The following is a 21475-nucleotide window of genomic DNA, read 5'->3' as shown; positions in this document are numbered from 1 at the left end:
GGAGACACACTGGGGTCTATCTGCAGGAGAGCCACGCCATTGGCCGCCGATGGAGCCACAAGGGAGGAGCAAGCCGATTCAGACGCGAATGTTTAGTTTCCAGCTGTCACTCATGTGACTTCCAGTATGTTCCCGCAGCTCACCTGTGCAAGGTGAGTGCGTTTTTGGGATCGTGGGAACGGGATATCCTTGTTGTCTGTGTGGGCAGGAGCTGCCTTTGCTGAACGCAGGAAAAACTGAAAAACCACCAGAGCTATTTATATTCCCTTAACAAAATCCAAGGGAGCAATAATGTTAGAATATGTTCACCTCATTATCTAAATCTAATATGGTTCAAAACTTTTAATAAAAGTTGAAGCTGGATTAATCGAATAAAGTACAATTGTTCAATGCCAACACCACTTGGTTACCTTTTCTATCTTATTCTATTTCTTATTTCCAAAAGTATTTTAAGGTTTTATAATTCTTGCAGTACACTTTCAAATCAGTATGTAATAAAACAAAACATATCACGACCGCCAATAATCAATAGCCAATACATAAAACCCAAAATATTTAGTAACAGCTGCAGAAACCCACTTTCAGACCATCTCATGAATATCTGTGCTGTGATATTTCTGTGTCCTGAACTTGAACAGTTGCCATTCACTCATATACCCTCAAATGTAACCATTTTACCATATTACGATATATTTGTTAAATAGTAGCTGACATCAAATGTCATAGTTTTGCCTATAACACCTTTAATTTCTGATTAATGCACATGGTCACAAACTTGGAAAATATATATTTAATTTATTTGCTTGTTTTTGCAATTAATTTAAGATCTCATGAATTCTAACAATGGGAACAATACCATTGTCTTACACTGACTTTCATACATCCTCAATAAATCAATAGGCCTGTAACACACAGGCTTTTAGTAAAGGTAACGTCTGCATTTGCTTTCTGAGCTATAGTTTTTTTAAATTCATTTTTCCATAAATTCAACCAACCTTCCTTAAAGTTAATGTTATTATTCTATCACAGTAAATACTATAATTGACATTGTATCATTAAAGATCATAAATCTCATAACATATCCATCATCCTCTCTGAATGATTTCCCACAGACATGTATACATTCAATCTATATGATGTCATAAGCCCTGGAGAATCACATCTGGGCAGATGATTGGTTTTTGTTATGGTTCAGCTCAGACTTTATGGTATTTACATTAGATCATGGAATATGTGGGACATGGAGTTACACAGTGAAACACGTGATAGAAAAAATATTTTATACAACCACTTCAAATGCAAAAGTAAACAACTCAGCTTTTTACCTCAGACCCCCTGGGGCCCCTCAGGGACCCCACGTTGTGCCTCCATGTGTGACCACCGCTTCGGTAAAGGTCACCATCAACTAGGAACTACTGTTATAAGCGGAGTTTGCCAGTCGGACCTGATTGAGTGTGGCGCAGTGAAGTGACAGCAGAGGAGCTGCTCCGTGTTGACGTTTTTCTGCAGCTTGTTATTTTGTGTTGCTCCGTCAGAAATGGACGACCAGGGCTGTCCCAGGTGTAAAACCACCAAATACAGGAACCCGTCTCTGAAGCTGATGGTGAACGTGTGCGGACACACACTGTGAGTATCTGACAAACACAACACACACAGACAAGCTAATGGACCCACAACACAACACAACACGAAGGCGTGCTGCAGCTTCAAACTGAACTTCACACACACACACACACACACACACTAAAGGACACAACACAGGCGGTGATTTTGAAAGCACTTCCATTTTATCTGAACGTTAAAATAGGGTTTAAACACACACACTAGCTGTTAAGCTAACAGCTAATAGCCTCTTGTCAGTGTTTTCCTTTCAAATATAATCACACCTACTAACACACTATCAAACAGACGGTTAAGTTTAATTTTAAAATTGTTTACATCTTCTCCAAAGTCTGAACGGTCGTTAAAGAGGTTAAAACACTCACACACTAGCTCTTAAGCTAACAGCTAATAGCTTCTTGTTGTCAAGTGTTTTCCTGTCAAATATAAACACTGATGCTTACGTAGAAAATATATAAATGTGATACTGTGAGCTATGAAACTTGCAGGAATATAATACAGATTTAACGGGTGAGTGTGTTTAAATGTGGTTTCTTTCTCTGTCACATCCCTCAGTTCTGTATGACAACTGTCAAACCTCCAGGACAGTGTGTCAGACAAGGAGACAAATATCAAGATAAGAATGTTCATATCAGTAAATGTTGATAATCATCACGACATGTCACAGTATTGTTTCTCTGAAGTTTGTTCTGTCTCTTCAGTGAATGAAGGTTGTGGTTACAAGTAATTCAAAACATTTTACAAATCTGAGGTATTTGTATATTTGGCCTCACAACTATACTTACACAATACATAAGCATTTCATCAATATCCATTGGACTTTAGTTATATTGCAATAATTAAAATTCTAAATCGATAGTTATTGATATTGTTGTATTGCCCTGTGCTAGACTGCACAATAACACCACACTGATTGTTGTATACATCTGACATGCTGTGTCCATCCAAACTTCTCTGTAAGCACTGGTAGAAGATGTCTTAAAGCACATGCTGGTGCTTTCACTAGACCACTGAGGTGTACGGTTCTAGGAGATATGATGGCAAACATCCAGGATGTCAGGGAAAAGAGAATGGTTGCACTTTTTTTTTGCCTATTTGAAAATATGCTCTAGTCTATGGGGTGCAGGAAACAGGGTTGAGAGAATTGGGGAAGATTTGCAGCAAAGGAGTGAAACTAAACCTGGAGCTGCTGCAGGAGGGCTCAAGCCTCTGTACACAGGGCACCCCATGTTACCACAGTTTTAAGCAGAGACAAAAATCACAGCCATACCATATCCTAACTGGATCCAAACCACCCAAAATGTATCCTAATTGTGACCATTTTCATTTTTATACCCAAACTCAAGGCTGATTCCGGATCATAGCCATTAAACCCCTGTGGTAGGTCTGGTTTCAGTACAACATTTGTACCTAAAGCCCTGGTGGGATTCATAAATAAAATAGAAACAATAAACTGCTAAATTAATCCAGGAATTTTTTCTCACTTTCTTTAACATTGCAAGATAAGGAATTTGAAAAAAATCAGGCATGTTTCGGGACTAATTTCTATGAGTGTGTGAAATCTGTCTGAAAAGTCTGAAGTTTAAAAAATAAAATACGTTTAAGAACTAATCTCTTATCACATGTGGAATAATTCAGTTTTTTATTGACTTGAGTTCTTACTCACCTCATCGCTCTGGCACTAGATCTCGCTAATCCTAGTGTTTTGATTCTGCGTCACCGTCGTGCCAGTACTGGGTAAAACTTGTTTGCTGAGCATTTTCCAGTGTTTAACCTTGCCATGTGTTTGAAAACCTGATCGTTTAAATGAAGGGGACGTGTTCTCGTGCGGTGACGGTGGTGGCCTGATGAGAGCATCTTTTCGACCCTGTCTGTTTATTGACCGAACCATCAGGAAGCAGCCGTGCTTTGTCATCAGGTCAGCGAGCTCATAACTCACAGCCTCTGTCTGGATGCAGGGCTACACATAGAAAATTAAAATGATTCTGCAATGAAGCAATTTGGAGAGATGTCCTAGCTCAGGTCACCTTGGAGCTGGTGTGGCGGTGAATTTATGCACCACTTGGAAAATGCTGTACTCTCAAACTGTATTAGTATTTTCGTCACTGATGTCAACTTGCTTTTTGTTTACACTTTGGCTTACTGAAGAGTTGATGGATCTACAGGCCTGTACTTTATCTTGAGTTGTGTGATTCAGTTTCAGTGACTGAGTTCTCATTTGGATTCAACAAGTCCATGTAGAATAAGAAGAAAATATAAATAACCTTCCCCCATTTAAATCCTCTAGTTTCAGATTTTTACTTGGATCTGCACCAAATTTCACACACTTACTCACGATATTTGGCAACATCCATGCATTATTTCCTGGCAAATGGGTGAGAATGGCACAAAAGCCCTATCTCACAGTGTAAATTAAAGTGAAAGAAATTCCTTGATCTCTTGCTTTGTCTGGATCCGCACAAAAGTGAATCAGAATAGTTTAGTCCTTAGACTGAAACAATGTCCTCTAAGATCCTGTGGGTATTTTGTCATCATTCCCATTGCCAAGTATGATATTTGACCTTTTAACCATCTGGGATGATGAACTCCTCTCAAACCATCAACTTATTTGTTGATGTTATACTTATATTTGAAATTATTCATTTATTCATGGATTTGTGAGTCCACAGAAAATCAATCAACAATGTTTTAGATTTAGATTTACAGAGATAACCTTTGAGGTTTTGATCTGAAGTTTTCTTTATTCTCTTACATTTTTATTATGGAATTAATGATTAATGGTTTTATTGAAAATAAATATGTGGCTGCAAACGTAGTTGGACCCTCTGCACTGCTTCATCCATTTATAAAAGAGCTAAACTCTCTAGTGTCTTCTTGGTCTGACCGGATGGCCATTCCAGTCTTGGTTGAGCAGCCTTGGATGATGCACTGCAGTATTGGGCTTCTCCAACGTGAGCATGTATCTAAATATAAATCCCACCACAGCACATTTTGTATCCCTGTCACTGGGGGCGTTTGATGTGTGTTATTTATTACTTTTTGCACAATGACACCGGGTCCATTTCCCTTTGGCATTTGGCACTGGGCACACAGGCAGGCACTAGCAATGTGTGAGGGGGGGGGGCATTTTGGGGTCTACAGACCCGACACACCTCATTAAGTAGAAACTAGTTTGTTTGTTCTAGTTTAATAAAGTAAGAAATGTTTTTTAGGAGTTCATTTTCAGTATTAATACTTTGGTGGGGATTTAATACTCTTGGTTAGAAAATCTGCCAAAAAAGCTGTTAAAATTAATATTTACACAGATTCAGTGAACACAAAATATCATATCAATTGGTGAACTTTTTTATTTTTTATTTTTTTTTAACCATTTGATAGAGGCAGGCATACTGACTGATTATTGCCCCCTGGTTCTATATTTATGCCAAGACGATTGCCTCCTGGCTGTAGCTTTATGTTTAACAGGCAAACGTGAAAGTCTTGTAGGTCTTCTCGTATATGCCTCCACATGAGTGTTACTAATCATATTTCCTAAAATGTTCAACTGTTTAAGTTTTCTTTCTAGTGAAATGTCAGGAAAACTCCATGTGAGAATACAGCAGGAAAGTCTCTGGAAACAATTACAGCGAGCGAGAAGGCACGTTGATGACGTTCCCAACATGCAATGGCACAAAACCTCTAATTTATATTGGGGAATCTGCTCACTTTGCTACATAATGAAATTTATTAAAGCTCACTCAAGTCTGACTCTAGATTCCGTGTCAGCAAACTTGTGGACCTCAGCATTTTTGACCATGCGGCTGCAGGTATTGTAGGTCACAGGGCAGGACACAGCGTCAGGGCAGGTTTAAATATGACACAGAGCCTGCTCTGCTCTTTGTGAACTCAGTCATGGGCTTTGAGAAAGTACTGAAACGATCATGAGTGTCATGACAGAAACAGGTGAATCCAGCTCCTGTCTGTTGTGGTTTTCTTTTTTCCCCTCTTTTATCCTGAAAAGGGGGGAAGTAAAGATACAGGCAATGTCACCAAGCAGTGGTGGGGGAGCCTCTTTGCTGAGCCAGAACCCTGTTTACCCTCCTCTTACCACCCCCTTCCAAGAGCTGCTGACAGCTGCAGATAGGAGAGATAGGAGCCTGGAGCTGTGAGCAGGACAGGTGAGAGGGAGGAGTCAGGAGCACTCAGTCAGCAACAACAGCCCTGGGACACAAAGATGGCGAGCTGCTAGAGATATGTTTGTACATTAAAATATCTGTTCTGTGGACCAAGTGGTAGAACCTCACCTTGGCAAGAGATTCCTGATCCTCCCTCCCTTTGTTTGCAAATTGTAACCGACACACAATCTGAAAGCTGTCACTTCGGGAGGCTGAACTTCTCTGAAGATGGCAAATTGATTCTAAAAGTCTCCTCCCTCCCCTTTAGTAATTCACCTCTTTGCTCTAGAGTTACACAGGATTTCCCTCATGGAGAGTTCTGTTGTGTGGTCCATTTATGGGGCAGGGGGCAAGCTACGCCCAGCTCCTCGTCCCATGTTGATGAATGGGTTCTTTGTGGGCCTGTGGAAACAAGCTGAATCCCTCCATCTACCTCCATATGGCCAGGCCTATACATCTCCTGTAGCCCGGGGCCACAGTGAACATCTGCCGCTTCCAGGGTGCACTTGAGCAGCAGGCTCCTTCGGGCACTGAAGCACCACCAAGACAACGCAGATGTTTCTGTCCAGTGTTTAGCTTTCATTTTTATATTGACGCTTCGAGTAAGTCAAGCTGAACTGACATGTTTGTAAGTGTCTATTTTATATCTGCTGTAGGTGTGTGTTTTAATGCTGGTGTCACACTTGGCACGTTGGGTTTGTTTGACCCATATCTGAGACGCTATGCGTAAACAGCCAAACTCCATGGCTCTGCAGTTTCTCCTTTAACTGATTTTTTTTCAGTTTTGTTTTGTTCTTGAATCCTGCTGATGAAGTGAAATGTCCTGCATGACTCTCATGATTGTTATAATGGTGTTCATCTTGGGAAAGCTTTTGACGAGGCACCAGTGTCTCAAGCCCAGTTTTTTAACTTTTGGAAAGAAGTGACTCAGCCATATCATCGATGATGCATGGTGAAAAATCCGTCTTTTCCCCCATCATCTTCGTTCCAGTTTATTACAACAACCATCAATTGCTCCGAAACAGATAGTGACATTTGGAAACCAGATGTTCTCCATTTTTGAGAAGGTGGTCACAAGCAGGAAGGTGAATTCCTGTGGAAATAAAGCTCCACCAGGATTCAATTAAAAGAGCGTACTGTGCAAACGTTTATCCAAGCCCTCCACCCCATCAGGGGAGATTTAGGAACCTTCCCATTGTCCTCAGTGTCCACTCCTCACTTGAGAATGACTGATGGGTAAACGCCTACCTGCATAAAGGTGTGATTGATGGCTAAGCTTAGGGTTGTGCCCTCAGGTGTGTATGCTAGTTGGTTGCTGTGGAGTTGTGTCGTGATGGTGCATGAAGTAAACCTTCCTGTTCCAGCCCGAGCTTTACCTGAAATACCCCCAACATAGTCTGAAAAGTGTTTGTCTTTTTTTTTTTGTTCAGTATTGTGTCACTGGTGGAGAGGCGTGCTCTCTACTGAAGAGAATTCATTTTGGCTTCATATGAGGAAATAAGGGCTGCCTGAAAAACTCATCATGACTGTGCTGTATTTTTGTCTTGGAAAGCAATCATGTCTATTAAATAGATTTATAGGAGATACTTTGATCAATAACATGCCCAGTTTTCAACGGTATTTAAAAACGTGGCTTAAACTTCACTATTTTATAACTTCCCTTCAGTAAGGAATGAAAGAATGTCAGTAATAATAATAAATATTCATTAAATGTAGAAAAATTGGAATTGCATGTGAACTTAAAACTGGTGCTTTTTTTTTTATAAATGTTCAACTTTTAGATGGTGAAAAGCCTTAAAACACAAAGAAAAGTTCTGTTTAAAATACTTTAACTTGCCAATGAAGTAATGAATACATACAATACTGCATTTATCCATCTTTTGCCTTTTCCAGAACTACATAAGTCTTGGTCCGTTCTTCTAATGATAGGCTACACTGTGAAATTACTGAGCTGGATTTTATCACATTATGCAACGTGGCAGAATGACTGAGGTCTGTTGAAATAACAATAAAGCAAATGTTTTTCCAGGGCAGACAGACACTGCGCTGATGGGGTGTCAGAGTAATTTCCTCTTGTCTGAGAGTGGGAAGCAGCCTGAACGACATTCCAGTCATAAGCCCAGCCGTCTTTGAGCACTCAGAGGAAATATTCATATGCCCCATTATCACCCACTGAGTCTGATGATAACTTACAGGCATTAAAAAAAAACATGGCTTTGCTTTACTTCTAGGAAAATTGTATTTGAGCTGCCACATACATGCAAACAGCCTGACTGTCAGGGCTGGGTGGGTAGTGTTGCCTCCGAAAAACCTTGAGCTCAGCTTTTCTGTTTCGTTGTCTCCTCTGCCCCACAGATGCGAGAACTGTGTGGAGATGCTGTTTGTGCGCGGCTCGGGTAACTGTGTGCAGTGTGACACGCCCCTGAGGAAGAGCAACTTCCGCGTGCAGCTCTTCGAAGACCCCACTGTAGATAAGGAGGTGGAGATCCGAAAGAAGGTGCTGAAGATGTGAGTTTGAGGGGGACCCGGAGGGTGAGGGGTGCGGCTCTGTGTGTTTATGTGTCATCTCGTGCCCCCGCCCACTCCTTAAGCCACCTTTGTCTTTCTCATTACACTGTTTGTTTTGTAGACAATGACTCTCCCCATGGGGGGGCTCAAACGGGAAAGCTCTTTCCCTGCCAGGTTTTTACTTCGCAGCCCCTCCCCACCCTCTCTCTCTCTCCCTCTCATCTGTTCTTTAATAGCCCCTTAATTGACATCTAATGTGTGCCTATTAGGCAGTATGCAGACATGGTATTATAAAATGGTTGATTTAATGGAAGCTATTAATGTCAGTGCATATTTGCTTTCATCAAGTTTTACTGTTTGTATCATGCATTCTGTTTCTCCTCTGCAGATACAACAAGAGAGAGTTTGACTTCCCTGGCCTGAGAGAGTATAATGACTACCTAGAGCAACTGGAGGACATAGGTAGGGGCCCTGATTGGAAGCCTCATGCTGTATCAGAGGGTAGAAAGGGATGCTCACTAATGTAATGATCTTTCGTTGACTCTGGCTGCAAAGGGTGATGTTTTACAGCCGTTCATGTCTGCCAGGGGCACGGATCAGGGAGTAACTCTGCCAACGCTAACACATCTTGACTGGCAAACCACCATGGACATTTTGCTTGGACGTTTTAAGAAAGTTGTATATAGTGTGGCCAGTCAGCCCTGCTTCCAATTTGTACCAGTGGCCAACGGTGCTGCTGTAACAACAAAAATGTATTGTATAAGTTCCGCTGTTACTCCTTGTACTATACCATGAAACCGTAAGGATGCAGAACTTTACCAGAGCTCAGAAAAGCAGTTTTTTTATTCATGTGATGTCATCCAAATGCAAAGTCTAAAGTTCGAGTGGGAGAGAAAAGGCGAGGTCAGGAAGAGGGCCACTTGTGTAAATTAGATCTTAAGTCTGCAACCAGTTCCTACACTATGTTGATAGATTTTACTCTTTAACCGTCAAACCAGCTCCTGCGGTCAAGGTCATATATTTGGTGCAAGGATTTGTACCAGTGAGGGTATAACTACTTTCAGCCGTGCAGGTCTGGACATTTCCCTGAAATTATTAGAGGGACTGTATGTGAGAACACTAGTCAGTTGCTCCTCACAATTTCTGGAACTTCCCTGCCTGTATCCGAGTATGTTGTCTGAAAAATACCCCTGAATACCTGTCACCTCACCCTCCCAAACATGAAAGAAACCTGTGGTAGATTTCAGTTGTAAAAACTCAAAAGCTGTTGAGTTTGTCCAGTTTAAACTTCTGTAAAAAACATGGCAGTCACCATTGAGGACCCACTCCCAATGTATATATAAAGTATTTAAATATAAAGGGCCCATTCTAGGGTAAAGAAAACAACAATTAGTATTGTTGTATTTAAATGAATTACTTTATATTGAATTTCTGCCAATAGATCCCTTTCACCTAAATCTTAGACACTGAACCTTTGACATGTGAAGTACATGAAAGTGGAAGAATACAAATATTTCAAATATTGGGTGACACTGACAAAGATGTCAACTTGGAAAGATAATGAGATTCAAGAGCTTTTGGTGATAAATGTCAATGCCAGTTGGAAATGTTCCTGTTGTTGTGAACGCATCTGTTCTGAACAATCTCCTGCTATTCTTCATGTGAAAGGCCCGGACATTTTCTGGAGTTCATGTGTGAAAATATCTCATGTGTTTACTCAAAGTTGACCAGCTCCGATGCACACATTTGTGCTTACATTTCCCTGTATTGCATCACAGCAGATCTGTTTCACTTAAGTTTAGAGAAATATAGAACCATCATAATTGTGTACAGTATCTGTCCATTGAAGAAAAATTCTACCTGTCTTGAACATCATTTTTAAACATTCTTAGATTTTCTGCTGGATGTCTTTTATTGATTTGTGTCTCAACTGTGTAGTGTATAACCTGACAAACAACATCGATGTGGAAGACACCAAGCTAAGGATGGAGCAGTACCAGAGGGAGAACAGAGATCTCATACAGAAGAATAAGGCCACACTTGTAAGTACCAAGTGTATTTTCCCACACATGGATTAAGACTTAAGTGATGACTATAATGTGACGGTAAAATTAATATGAGAAGGATTTTTTTAAGAGATCAGACTGTGGGGTCATGTACAGGAGCTCATCAGGATTCAGCCTTGAAGTCAGACATGGCAGCAACATGCTCTTCCTCTTGCTTACCTGTTTCCTCTTCAGACTCGAGAGCAGGAGGAGCTGGAGGAGCTGCTGTTGCTGGAGCAGCAGGGCAACGAGCAGCGGAGACTGGATGTGCTGCAGGAGGAGCAGAGGCAGCTGAATGCCAAGAGGAAAAACAAGCAGGCACTGCTGGATGAACTGGTGAGAAACACACAGGTTTCATGTACATATGTCCACAGAATGATGAGTCTCGTGATGCCAAAGGACAAGCAAAGTGCAAGTCACATTATGACAGATGCCTGACACACACGTAAGCGCACACACACCCTCAGCCCGAGGGTTCATGGCTGTGAGATCATTAAGAGCTTATTACCAGTCATTGTGCTGCAGGCTGCATTGTTCTCATTCTGTGATTCCAAAGCCTTTTGGCTCCATTGTGTTGAGCTGCAGGCTTTGGAAGTGATTGTTCCTGCAGAGCGGACTGCTGAAGGACCATCATAGATAGCAGGCTAAGCTGTGTATTTGTTTGTTTAAGGCACAGGGCCTGTTGACTGTAGCCAGATGAGCTCAGCTCTGACCCCCCGGGGGAACTCTCCTGAGCTCTGACATCTGTACGTCCCTGTGGCCTGAAAGCTCGCTGTTCTCACATGAGCACACAAGCATATGCCAACAAATATATTTAGATTTCTTTGTTACTATTTCCTGGAGCAATGGCAGACTAATCAATAAAATACACACTTCTTTATTAATTCTGTTAACTAACATAAACACTGAATTTACATTTTTGCCAGGCATATTTTTTTTCTTGAATTAATTAACTTTTTTCCCTCAAGATCTTTGTGAAGTGAGTCGCATGTTATCCAAAGCCAAATAAAGCATGTGAAGTGTTTCTTTAAATTAGTGTAACTCACAAAAGTAGATGAAGTAATTTTTTGCAGTTAAAGCAGAACTAGTGTTAAAAGGCTTTTGGTTTATTGTTAAATACTAAGACCCCTTTAGACTGTCCTCCCATTGCTGTCCACCCTATCAAAAATGTCCTACCTCTTCAGTGAACAACGTGTCCATGCTTGTGTTCTTAGATCTCTGTGCTTGGCAACACTCCACTGGAGGAACTGAAATGTCCGACCTTGCATTTAATGGAGGTGAAGGCGGCGCAGTGCACTTGAAGCAGCGTCCCCTGCAGTGCCACAGTTTTGTTAATATGGCTTGCATCAATAATGTGGCAGCTACCCTGAAAGCATCAGTTATCCTGTTAGATGGTCGGAGATGTCGGGGATGGGGGATGGGGCTGCGTGTGTTTTCAGCTCAACATATGACGGTTACATGAGAAAAAGAGCGACACATGTCCATGTGTCAGCTGCTTTCGCTGAGCTGAAAAGTTCCTGATAAAGCACTGAGATGCATTTAACAGAAGCCCCTAGTGGTTCTCAAACTTTTTTAGGCTTCGCTTTCTTCAGAATATGAACTAAGGGGGCTGTATGTTAGAACAGTTCCCGCCAGAAGAAGCTGAGATTAAAGCTGAGATAAAAGAGCTTTTGGTGACAAGCAACAAAGCTGCTGAAAAGAAAAATACATGATTTTTGCTGATTTATACCTGTCCTCTTCCTGCTTGCTCCTCTCAGGCGCTTCCCCTCGCCTTAATATTCCAGACATTATCCTGTGGTTGTGGACGTGGCTGACCTCAGTCTTTTGCTGTGTTCTTCAGACTTCAAAGGCAAACTACAGGAAATGTCCAGACAAAATTTTCTGGAAATCTTCTGGAGTTCATGTGTGAAAACGACTTTAGTGATTTGAAGTTAAACACGATGGCTTATTATACCTCCACACATCATATATGGTTTCAGTCAGTCAGTTTTTTCCCTGATCATTCATGGCCCACTGCTGTGGCTCTGTGCAACCCCAGTGGGGTTCACCCTCCAGTTTTAGAACCACTGATCTAGAATATTGTTCTCATAAATCCCATTTGTTTCTCCAGGAGCAGTCTCAACTTCCTGCTACCATCTTGCTTGCGCAACACAAGGTCCGCGCTGCCCAGTTGGAGACCCAGATAGAGCACCAGAAACAGACGGTCAAACCTACAAATCTATTTTCAACTGGAATCCATATGGTAAGTGCAACATTTTTGGCATGTCAGCTCTTTTTATGAATATGACTCAACAAAGGTCCCCAAGGTGGGACATGAACCACAGCCGATGTGATTATGCAGTATTCACCTTAATTGTTCCTGTTACCATATCGTCCTCAACGTTCAAATCTTTAGTCATGGTGGGCAGTAATCATTTAATACGTTTTTTAATTGCAACAATTGAGAGAGATCACTTGTTCTGACCCATGGAAATATTCCCATATGCAAAGATTTGTATCCTGCTGCATCAACAGAGACATTTCATTTAAATGAATGAGAAGGACAGATTATTTAATGAATTTTGTACCTTAGCTGAAAAGAGACTGCTCGTTGCTGTTTGAGGTAAAAGCTGAGTGAGCTCAGTGAAACACACCTTCCCCTTGAAGAAGCCATACAGCCCATAAATAACAAATGGCTTCTATATTTACAATGAGCTCATGCGGTGGTGTACATCTATTCACTGGAGGTAAGTTGGTTTTTGAATTGTTAAGGTCATTGGGTCATTCTTTTCTTTCTGTCCTGTACTAATTTTAACTTTATGTGAAGAGCTCGTTGACAATAGAGCAGTGTTAACAGCCCAGACCTTCAAAAGAACTACGTTGGTCCGTGTCTGGTGCTTCTTCAGAGTGGAAACAGGCCGTCACCCTTTCAATCATGTCATCGCATCTCCTCTGAGCGAGCGCTGTGACCTATAGTGAGAGCATGTGGGCTCAGGGCGCCGGTCACTCTGAGCTTGCAGCTTCGTGCTCACCGTGTCTGGAGAGACCTTCCGCTTGGCTGTTGTTCAGGTTTGCAGTCGTTTATTTTCATTTTACTGTGATGAGATAGGCTGTGTCATCACCCCCACTCCCTGCGCAGAAACCCTCATGAGACATGGTTGTCTTCCCACAGTTCAGTGGTGCGTGGGAGAGATATCTGCTTAGTACTCACCTAGGCTCAAGCTGTATGTTTTGACAGACTCAGGTACAACCAAACTCTCTTTGCCATCTTTGTTTGACTATCCTGCTCTTTTTCGTGTGTTTCTCTCTCTCGAACGTTCTTGGTGAAATAATCAGATACAGCAATAATCAGTGAAACCTTTTGAAATTGAGATTGTCTGATCCAACACCAGTCTAAAAATACTGGATTGATCCAAATGGAAGATGTGGTTCTCTGGATCTCAGCCCCTTGATATACAGCATGAAGTTAAACTTGCTGATGGAGAGAGAAACAGTAAGATTATGTTGCTCTTGGCGTCTTTTGTGGCTGTTTTTCCTCACGTCTTTCTTCACATTTCTCTTCATCCTCCCGTCCCTGAGCTCCTGTTGGTGGAGCAGAGCTCTCACCATGCATCTGCTGCATTTGGACTGAGAGACTTGAGTCAGGGGAACGTGTGGGTTTGGATTTCCCTTCATCTCAGAGTCCATAAGAGTGACTTGTGTTTGACTTGGTGCGGTTTCAACACAGAGCGTTGGATTCCTGCAGATTGCTGGAATTCGTTTATCTGCTCGGTTGTGGTCCCTTGTTCCAAGCAGGGTTTCAGTTTTTCTCCAGCAGAAATTAGGGGAGGCAAATGTAAAAACAAGTTTCTAAAGCTGGTTCACATTCATTTGATATTCTATTACAGTTATGCTGATATGCACTTTTCTCTTTAGTGAGCTTATTTAGTGATATGATTAGATTTTACATATAATGAATCGACAACAATTTTAATAATCAGCCATTTGAGTAATTAATCAAACAAGGGTGTTAAATATTGTGTGACTCCAGCTTGTGAGATTCTGGTCCCTATATTTCCAAAAATGTGGTCCAATTCGGACACACGATCGATTCAATATTAATAAGCTTTGAACAAACAGACCACCAGCGCTCTTTAGTAGCGGCGGTTGAGATTCATCAACGTAATTGATGCTCACTACAATGGCAATGACAACTGATTCTTCAGTTTGGGTACTGTGTACTGAGCTTCACTGAAATTTAAATTAACAGCTGAGCAGCTCGTTGTGCAGAGGCTGTGGCTTCAGGGTTCTGTGCAGTCCAGCCGTCAGCCTTTACTTGATATGTCTCAATTACTTCAGGTCACATTTACAGTTTCAGAAAGACAGCCAAGAGCCCATTCCAAACCAGCAGGTTTAGAACAGACACTGCACTAGTTGTGTATAACTGGAAAGAGAGTATGTTTGGGTCAATAAATAATCATTAGAAGCCCCAGTATCTTGAATCTCCTGTGAAGCACTATGGAGGAACCCACTCTATTGTGACAGTGATGAATGGCCAGGGAGCTTATTCATATCCTCTTGTTTTTTCATCTGGATGTTTTTTGTCAAATGCAAGTTCACCAGTGGCAAAAGTAGAAACTCAGTGCACCCCTTGCCCCCCTACCACCACCAGCTGCCCCCCTAGCTCTTCAGCCAGCTGCTTCACCTTGGGCCAAGGTGAGCGGTCAGTGGTGGAATGACATATCTTCCTGTCTTTGAACTGTGGAACGTGAGGATGCCAAGTCTTCCTCAGCTTTCCCCAATGGCTCCAGTCCTTATTTAAAGACTGATCTAACGCTGCATCTAGTTGTGTCACGTTGTTTACTGGGAACATTTCAGGGGACATCTCAGCCATGCTGGCACTACTCTTGACCCGGGTGATTTTCCAGGAGTCAGAGACGGGGACTTTAACCCTTATCCTTATTATTCTGGTTGTGTGTTAACATGCAGTGAAATGGATGCATGAGGAAGTTAGCCGATCCTGAGGGAAAGTAGTCTCGGTCCAGGTGTGATGTGGGGTGGGATGGGCCCAGTCTTGCCTCAGGAATTGTCTGAAATCACACGCCTAATCCTTCACTTTGTAGGCACTCTATTGAACTTAGACACACACACACATACCCGTGTGTGGGTTCACGTGCACACACGCGCTCATAAACGCACACTTCCCTCACCCAGTCTGAGTAAACAGCCTTTGAAGAATAAAGTGTCTTTTTAAAATAGAGGTCCGCTGATATCAAAAGAGACTGTGTGGGAGGGAGGCGACGATTCACTGTTTAAACAGGTTGCTTGTTGTTGTCTGACACACAAGACCCACAGTCCCAGTGCTACACTTGATGACGAGAGCCATCATCCTCGGCACCTGCTCTGTAATAACAGAAACGACTTGATTTGAGGGAGCATATGAAAAGCCTTGCATCATGTGTTTTTTTGTACATTTTTATTGTATTTTAGCTTGTGGGCTTTGTTTATGCCTACAACATCATTGTGTTTTTCAGTCCAAGTGTATGTGTGTGGTTAGGAATTGTCCTCAGCTGTTATCGTGTACCATTCCTGACAACAGTTGACCGATGGGGAAGCTCTCCACCTCGGGACAGCTTTCAGCGCCATCTTAAATGAAAGTTCCTGGGTTCCAAAGCACTGCTGGGGCCTGATCCACTCCTCACAGGCGTCAGAGCAGCTGACATACCTGACGAGGCCAGCATGGGTACCTAATGAAAGCAGGAGGACACACGCTCATGCACACATAAACAAAGCGCTGCTCACACGCACACATACACACATTCAGTCAAATGTGGGTGGAAAGTTTATCCCTAAACATAGATGTGAAGCTGACTGAAATAACCCTGGGTTCTCTCTGGATTTATTCTATTCTACACTTTGGCAGTGGAATCTGACAACCGTAGAAAACACAAACACAAGTACACATACTTTCACACACACGCTCTTGCTGTGAGCTTGTTTGCTCAGGTCTGTTTTAGTTGGTTAAGTTGTCCTCTACAGTGACCTCTGCTTGGGACTCGTCAGCGCAGGCTGAGCTCTGCTTTACTTTATTCAGGCAGACTGGCTGAACCTGTTTTGCCAGAGAGTTTTAACGCTATGTTCTCCCCGCAACTCCCTCTCAATCGTAATCTTCACTGTTATTTTCCTTTTTTCCTTTTTCATACTCTTAAGACACGTAGTAACCATCACAGAGATTTGTGTTTAGGTTCATAATCTGAAACTGTTCAACTATAGAGCATTCATAAACCAAAGAAGGTTAGTGTTATGTGAGAGAGTGCATAACCCCTGCCCTTTGGCCTTTCCTTTTTATTGGACTGTTGGCATGCAGGTTGATGGCTGCAGGAGCTTAGGGAGGGGTGGAGTGGGGGGGTCATCTCAGGCGGTAAAGAGAACCATCAGCCCTGATTGGCACCAGCACATGTGGGCATTCACACCTCTGCCCCTGCCCCGGGCTTGGCCCTGTTTAGGTTGGCCTCAACAACCCTCACCCGTGGGCAAGCGAGCCCTCACCCAGCCCTGCAGAAAAAAGGAGTTGTCAGCTTTAGGGGCTTTGCGCTGGGGCAGCTGCCACTAGTCAGGCAGTTATATTTAAACTTGTAGGGACAGGGGAGGCACTTTGTAGGCAGCAGCTTTTACACTTGCTACTTGGTGCTCAGTGGACTAGTGGGTAGCCCAAAGCTCTTTATCCACACAGAAGCAGCGGCAGTGCCAGGGCACAAGGTGGAAGTGAAGGCTGAGGATGTGATGGCACCAGGGTGGCCCTCTAACTAGGCTTATTAATTATATCCCCTATACAATGTTGACCACTGTTTCCCCTTCCATTGTTCTCATTATCACTTTGCTGATTAGTGAAGGGGGACTCACTGCCTCTGGAGCCCTGCTTAAGATAACTGTGGCAACCCAAACCCTTGGGGGAGTGTGTTTCTGTGGATGTGGTGGAGAGGTTAGTGTGTAAGTGTCCTTGATGTGCCCTGCTGAGCTGCAAAGTCAGGAGAGAGATGGGCGCCCTGGAGACTGCTGATGACCATGCAGTGTGTGTGTGGATCACATGTTTCTGATGGCATTTTTAGTGATGACCCACGATTTGAGCTATTTACCAGCTTTTGATCAAAATTGTCATTGTGAAAATGAAATAAGACCACCTACATGTTGGACCAATGTTTAATGTCTATTATTTCAATTACTCAACTATTTTGAGTTTTTCAACAAAATTTTAAACGTGTATGACTCTCGGTCGTGCACGTACCTCTGCCAAGGCTCAAAGGGCCTCTTTTGAAACATATGTGAATTCACTAGATCCAAATTTTTTGCATACTCCTGCTAATTACCAGACAAACAAATGCAGAAGTGAGTTTTAAGGAATGACTGAAAAAATGTGCCTTGTCAATGATATTATTGAAAAATTAAAAAGCACCAATATAACTAAAAGCCATGCATCTCCTGTTTTTGATGGACTTTCACATGATTGATGTTGTGCTTTCGGGGCAGATCTTTCTCACCTTTTAAAACAACGTGACGTTTACAAGATCCCTGTCTCATAAAAGTCACATGAATGTCGGGTGCATCACTCTGTCAGATGGGATAACCCTGTTGCTTTCCCAGATGGTACTGTTCACGCGGACAGCAGAGTTAGGAAAGAGTAATGTGACTGCATAGCATGAGCCAAAGCAACCCCCCCTACCCAAGAGGCGTAGAATGCTTTACAGTTTTCCAAGCCAGCACACCTGTCCCCTCCACCAATTCAACAATCGACACCAGTGACCCATTCAGTTCAACTTTTCAAATGTTTCTACTAAAGCCCAACGTAGATGTAGGAGGATCGGCGGAGTACTCCCTCTGGCACAATGGTGATTTCCTTAAATCATCCTTCCCTGTGGTTTTATTAAGATTGATGGACCCTGGGAGTTTCATTTTGGTGTCACCAGGGTATTATAAGAGCCTTAAGTACCAGCCATACACAAACTTGAAAGCATCATGAGGGCACACATCATTTTGCTAAAGGTAGTAAGATGGGCCTCTGTGATGTTAAAAGCAGATGTTTGTGTTGGCTCTTTCAGAAGTGTTGTTCCAATGTCCCCTAGTTCCTCAGTCATCTCTACTATGCTGGGCCTGGCTGGGGGTCCACACTCTCTCCCCCCGCTGCTGCTTTCTTTCACCGGAGCATTTGGAAAACAACATTCATATGTCGCAATTCACGCAGGCTTTTAATAGGATGTGATGAGTTCACGATTGAAGGTTTCAGCAGTGTTATTAGGTGGAGCGGAGGAGGACACAACTCTGCGTTAACAGGACAGTCAGATAGGTTGACTGATTTTTAAGCAGTTTAGATGCAGCACAAATCATTCATTTACACATTTTTGTGAATATATTCAAACGAGCACAACCTTTATGCGCATGTGTGTCTTTTGCTGTGCATGTTTGTGCAGTCGTGTGTCTGTCAGTTTTCAAGGTGCCCTCACAGAGGAATGCAGCCCAAATTTCTCTTGTCTGAGAGTTGGCTCTGTTCTGTGTGTCGCTTAAAAATTTGATTTACTGCCCTTCAGCTATCTGCAACTCCCCTATTTGCCGCCTTTTTTCTCTACCTCTCTGCCATGGCAGACTGTTTCTTCTGTATCCCCCTTCGGCCCAGTGTGTCTCTTTGATTTGTGCAGTAGGGGAGTTAACGGCGCTGAAAGTCTGAAAGAAGATGGATGGAGAGACTGAAGGAGTGCGAAAGAGGGAGAGTGACTGGGTATGGGTTTCATTAGCCTGTTGTGGATGAATGGATGGGAAGGGGAACGGGATCACTGGCACCTTGGGGTTAAAGGTTGAGTGAATTCTGTGTCGAGTCTTTTCTGTTTTAAAAGAAACTTTGGCATTCAGATGAGGGCAATGGTCCGAAATAGTAAAATACTTTCTGTTCCTACATTAATTATTGATTGTTACTTTTTTTTCTTGTATTAAGTAAATGACCAAACATGTCTTCCTTACAGTGAGGGAACAGGAGCTTGATGTAATTGATTTGGTCAAGAAAAATTCAAAATAATAATCTTCCACTCATTGCAATTTAGTAAGCATAAAACGGTGCAGCAAAAAGACATGCTGTGTTTTGAGTAGATATTCTACTTTCATTTTTCCTTTGTGGAAAAACTCCCTCTCTTTCTTTTAATATACTTCCATGGTCACTGTCCCCGCTGCTCCCTGCACCTGCACATATAAACCACATCTAAATGCAACAGGTTCAGACTCGTTCTGTTGCGGGAGCTGAAAGTCTTTATCATGTAAATATTTTAAAGTATATAAAGTACTTTATTATGTTTCTACATATCATTGTGTTTCATATCTTGACAGTATTATTGACATTTTTCTTTATTATTCTGGACGAGCTTATGACTCAGTTCCTAAATATATAATTAAGTTGATGTCACTTATCATTAAGTACATATCCACACTAATTCACATGTATACATTTATGTATATAATAATAAATATAAATAATAATGAAACATAGGGCTCAGCCTAACATTTCGTTAGAATATAGTTGGTCTAGTTACTTTTAGTTTGTTTTCTTCCCAACAATCTGTCATTCTTATTCATTTGTAAGTTAGCTTTTCTGTTATGTTTGTTCTCAATTGCTTCTCCACTTTTGTGGGAGGTTTAAATTTCAAATTGTCTAACCTCTAGTTGTATGCGTTGGAAATTTCAGGATTCAAAAGTACATATATAATAATTTAAGTTAATTTTGGGAATAATGTACGCAGGGAGGGGAAAAAAGTGAATTAAGTACCTGAAAAATAATTTTTGTACATTTTCTAAAAGTGTCTGAAAAACAATCCTGTGCATTGACTGGTTTCACACAGTTAAAACCATGTTGTGTTTGGCCGTTATGCTCTGTATCCTTTGCCACCTCAGTGTGCATCACTTGATGCTTTTCTAACTTCTAGCCCAGCTCTGGTTGCTTTATTTCCCCGCGTGTGTGCTCGTGTTGGGCCAAATGCATGTGTGAGGGCAGGCAGCCTCAAGCACATGTTACTCGTTTAGTTTGGTTTTCATCAGCTCCACTCAGTGTTCTGTTGTTTATTCTCCCCTTCTACTCCTTTCTTTGCTTTATCTCTTATATTTTTATCTTCCCTTTTGTCTCAGAGTTCCCTTGTACTCTCTCAAATAGTCCCTGTTTGTTTTTAGACATCATCTTTTTAAATTCTTGGTTTGTTTCATGAGCGGGTCGTCTTCTGAGTCTCATTACTTATAATTCTGGAGAAAACATTGTGGTCTGAACGCTGTGTGGAAATCCCCTTTTTGATGGCAGAGCCCCAAATCGAACAGTTTTCAGTGTCCTGAGGAAGTACTGTGTTTCTCACTGTAGCGCCACGGTCAAGAGTGTTAGGAAGTGGAGTAGCTGAACTGAAATCTCAACTTCAGCAGGATAACATTTGTAAGGTGAAACTTAACTCACCTTGTTGAAACTGATGATGATTTTATATGTCTTCATTTAAAGACAATGTAAATAGCAAATGATCTGAAGCACTTCCTCCGCACATACTCACACAGCCGACCAAATCTAAGTTTGATCAACTAATGAAATTTCTCTTGTACATGCATTTATACATTTTCAACTAATTTGGCCTTTGGTTGTGACATGGAAATTGCTGATTTCAGTCCAAAGTACACATGCTTATTGTTATTGGTCGTAACACTTCCTCATCAAAACCACAGTTACTTTGTATGATGTTAATGTTGATTTCTTTTCCTTCACATTTCCATCAGTAATAGTTGCTGAGAGTCAACAGTGTATTGACCACTGCAAACATGCAAAGTCATTGCCTCATCAAGCCCAGACAAAACCTGTATTTCCAAACCAGTCCATCGAGAACTGGTGGTTGGTAATGTTGCAGTTTGATTGACATTCATCTTTTTTCCAAATTGTTTTTTTCTGTTTGTGTCATTCTGATTGTGCCATAGCTGGAGTTTCCATTGTTGTGCTGCATACAAAACGGAAGACAATGAAGATTATTGTTCCGTGTTGAATGTTGTGTTTTTTTCTTTCAGCGTCAGACTGTGTCTCTACTGGCTGTGCCAAAGATAGAGGAAGTCCTGTACCACTACCAGCCTGTTCAACTAGAAACCTACGGACCCCCGGTTCCTGAACTGGAGCAGCTGGGCAGAGTCGGG

General features: G+C 41.9%; 1 protein-coding gene across 2 annotated transcripts in view; it reads left to right on the top strand.

The window, feature by feature from the left end:
• The first annotated feature begins 10 nt into the window (after nt 1-10).
• The window catches only part of mnat1 (MNAT1 component of CDK activating kinase), a 34122-nt gene continuing 12657 nt past the window's right edge, over nt 11-21475 (top strand). The window contains exons 1-8 of one of the 2 annotated variants that reach the window (XM_020084922.2): nt 11-152; nt 1536-1626; nt 8130-8282; nt 8671-8744; nt 10221-10324; nt 10523-10663; nt 12438-12569; nt 21353-21474. In XM_020084922.2, coding sequence (XP_019940481.1) covers nt 1538-1626; nt 8130-8282; nt 8671-8744; nt 10221-10324; nt 10523-10663; nt 12438-12569; nt 21353-21474 — 815 coding nt within the window. In that variant the 5' untranslated portion in view covers nt 11-152; nt 1536-1537. Of the gene's footprint in view, nt 153-1535; nt 1627-2005; nt 2131-8129; nt 8283-8670; nt 8745-10220; nt 10325-10522; nt 10664-12437; nt 12570-21352; nt 21475 lie in introns of those variants that run through there. The other variant, XM_069536219.1, reaches the window with a different exon arrangement.

This window comes from Paralichthys olivaceus, chromosome 12, assembly GCF_024713975.1.
Source record: "Paralichthys olivaceus isolate ysfri-2021 chromosome 12, ASM2471397v2, whole genome shotgun sequence".
Taxonomy (NCBI): Eukaryota; Metazoa; Chordata; class Actinopteri; order Pleuronectiformes; family Paralichthyidae; genus Paralichthys; species Paralichthys olivaceus.
This window is presented reverse-complemented; position numbering and strand designations above follow the sequence as displayed.